The 3,482-nt window shown below is 35.1% G+C and overlaps 1 protein-coding gene across 1 annotated transcript in view; it reads right to left on the bottom strand.

Moving 5' to 3' along the window:
• Nucleotides 1-324: 324 nt before the first annotated feature.
• SLC6A1 (solute carrier family 6 member 1) overlaps nt 325-3,482 on the bottom strand; it is a 49,341-nt gene continuing 46,183 nt past the window's right edge. Inside the window, exon 14 of the mRNA XM_006036355.2 lies at nt 325-2,629. Coding sequence (XP_006036417.1) covers nt 2,525-2,629 — 105 coding nt within the window. The 3' untranslated portion in view covers nt 325-2,524. The remainder of the gene's footprint in view (nt 2,630-3,482) is intronic.

Here is a 3,482-nt window from a genome sequence, read left to right as displayed (position 1 = left end):
AGGAGTATTCATAAATAGAATAGTTTATCACAGTTGTACATGCAAAGCAGAAATAAATATCTTCTAGTGCTCTCCAAAATCTATCATTTAACACATCACCTCCCTAGTGCTTAAACTCACTGTCCAGTTATATACCAATTGCCAATTAATTTAGCATAGTGCTATGTTTATGAAGACATAGGCAAAGTGTGATGCAGTCATTTCTTACATTTAGAACTTATTTCCAAGTAAGAAAACAAATCATTTGACTGGATACTTTTACCTTAAGAAAGATAACATAGCATTTCATGTAATGTATAATATAACCTTTATTTTTTTTTCTCTAAACTCTTGGAAACTTACATAACAACCGTGCTTTAAGTATGACACCATTTATAGACATTTAAAATGCATCTTAATTTATAAATATTTTACATTTGGTCCATAGAACAATTTTCAATTTACTAAATAATACTGTACTCTTTTAAACAGGCTCTGTATATATTTTAGAATATGTATATATTACATATATTTTTTTATATAGAGATAGATTTGCTTGGTGTTCAGATAATAATTCCTTATTGCAAAAAGCATATATGATCATACAATATTTTTTTTCTTCTTTAGGGTAGATACTACAAAAAGATACAGCTATTCACAGTTTACACACAGTAGTTCTACAACACTATTTTGTGCTATATATGATAAGTTTGTACAGATTTTTGCTAAACAGCAGGTCTGCCAAACATATGCCATAATTGTTTACAATCAAACATTAAATACTGCATTTTTCTTAGAACAACATGGGACTTGATTACATTAAACAATAAAGAGAAAGTTGAAGGTTTTTATCCTTAGTCTAATGAAATTCACAATTATAATGTGGATGTATTATATGTGATACATACGACGTATGTTTATTTTTTCTACCCCCTGATAGCTTACAAGACTTTGCATTTATCTATAGACATTTAGAGTGTATCTTAGATTTCAAAATATTTTACAGCTGATCTACTGTATGAAACAGGTTAAGAGCTACCAAACAATACTCGTTTATGAGATTTCATTACTTAGGTTGAACTATGTGTGTGTGTGTGTATTTACTACAATAATGTACTTGACATTCTGAGAATAATACCTTATTGCAAGAACATATGTTGGTCACCTTCAGACAAAAACAACAAAAGACCCAACATTCACAGCTATTTTTTCACATAATTCTACATAATCTGTGTGCTATCTAATATTGTAGGTTGCACAAAAGTTTGCTGAAAAGCAGGTTTCATTGCACAGTTCTGTCACAGTCATTTACAATCAAACATCAAATACTGCATTTTCCATGCCCCTTGTTGTCTTATAGCTGCCAAACAAGAAATGTGATAGAGGGCCTGATCTTACATTGTCTACACAGGAAGAACTTCCATTATCTTCATTGGGAGTTCTTAGTTGTAGAGGAAATGCCTAAAAGAGTCTATACTGGAGTTTTTATATTATAGAAATAGCTTTCTCTCATACCTTCACCACTATAAATAATGTATATGTAAATAAAAATCCTAAAAATAAAACTGTCTTCAAAATGCTAGAAAAAGTTTAAGATTTATAATTTGCTTGTTAAATACAAACCAAGTTTAAAGTCCCTTAAGAGACTGAATAATCCATGGTTTAGAGCACTAAATTAGAATTTTTGGAGTATGGTCCATATTTAAAACACTGTTTGATTTCTGTTATGGTGGCAGTGTAAAATAGTTGTTAATGACAAAGTATAAACAGAAGCAATGGCTGGTTGAGATTGAGAATACAAAAAAAATGTACTGCTTTTATCTGGGAATGTTAGTAAGAGCTCTAGAGAGTTTGATATTCTCACATATTTTCCTAAAAAATGTCAAAATGAAACATTTTGCCTCTATAACATGCATCTGAAATTCATAGAGTATTAACGCATGGCAAATTAAAATAAAATACTGCTTTTAAAAGATAAAGTATATTTCACTATCAATAAAAGGATGAAAATATAATAGCTTTTACTAGTATGAATTTTAAGGGCAAACTTCTTACTAGAAATCATATGCATACAAAATACTTTATTCTTGTATATGAAACAACTTTCAAATGTAATTGTACTCCTGCAAAGTCAGAAATAACAGTCTAGGGATTTGGCAATAAGAAATATTGATTAACTAGTAAAAGTCAGCAGCACAAAACCTCAAATCGTCGTGCTAAAAGGTAGATTAAAAATGTCTTACATGTCAATTTACAAATTGCAAGAATTCAACTCTTATTGTGAAAGGATAAAAATATTAACAGTCTGTGGATTGCCAAAAAACACAAAACACTGTTAACATCTGAGCCCACAAAACAGTTTGGTCATACCCACAATGATTTCCTTATAGTGGAGATGGTCTTATTGTTTTGTTTTGTTTTTGTTTTTTTGTTTGGCACTAGAGGTAGGTGATTATATTCTCAGACATAAAGTTGCGGTCATATTCAACCTATTTTTGTTTTCCTTTTTTCCAGAATGCCATTTGTACCTTTCCAATACCAAAATTTAAATATATGCTTCTTTGTTGGCAGAGTTGCTTTGCTGGGCTTGTTCTGGCTCACTTTCAGGATGAATTATGTCTTCACTTGGCTGAATCATTACTTGGATACGCTATTTTAAAAAGAATGAAATAAGATTACTGGATACATTTTTCATTGAAGTCAAATCTATCATATTCCTTCCCTTATAAGATAACCTTGAATTCAAGATGCACTCCCATTTTCTCTTAATTTAAGAAAAAAATAGGACAGCAAATAGAGAGACAGTGGGTGTATCTACATGAGACATTTACTGTGGAGTAGACTAATAAGCTCCACGCTAAACATTGCACATCCACACTTGTGCCCCTATTAGGCTGGAGTAAACTAATTAACTCTGCAGCAGGATAGCAGGCCTGTGAGAAGCAGCTAGTATTCACTTTGGATTTGGCCGATTTGGGGAACAGTGATTCAATTTGGTGATTCATATCACTGTCCTGAATCAATTCGGCCAGATCTAATTCAGATATTTGGCTGCTGCTGAATCAGCTGAATCTCTGAATCACACAGGCCCCATCCCCTGCCTGCTCTCCCAGCCCTGGCAATGGCTGCCCCACCTGTCCCAGCTTCTAGCTCTTTGGGAAAAAAAAAAACCCCCTCCCCAGGAGCTGCCCGGTGGGAGGGGGGGGTCCCTGCTGCCCCCCACTGCCCCACATCATGTGGGGGGCTCTGCCACAAGCCCCCCAAGCCTCACCCGCTCTCCCAGCCCTTCCACCCCATGGCTGCCCTGACCACTCCAGCTCTGGCCCTTTAAAAATAAAACAAAACAAAAAAACCCCCCAGACTCGCTGGCTCCTGCTCAGCAGGGGCGCGATCCCCACTGCCCCCCCAACTGCCGCACACTATGTGGGGGGCTGTGCACAAGCCCCCAGAAGCCCTGAAGCTGCTTCAGTAGCCAGTGAGTCTGGGTTTTGAGGGTTTTTTTC

The sequence above is a fragment of the Alligator sinensis genome, unplaced genomic scaffold (assembly GCF_000455745.1).
Source record: "Alligator sinensis unplaced genomic scaffold, ASM45574v1 scaffold440_1, whole genome shotgun sequence".
NCBI lineage: Eukaryota > Metazoa > Chordata > Crocodylia > Alligatoridae > Alligator > Alligator sinensis.
Note: the sequence above shows the minus strand (reverse complement) of the source record. Positions and strands in the feature narration are given on the sequence as shown.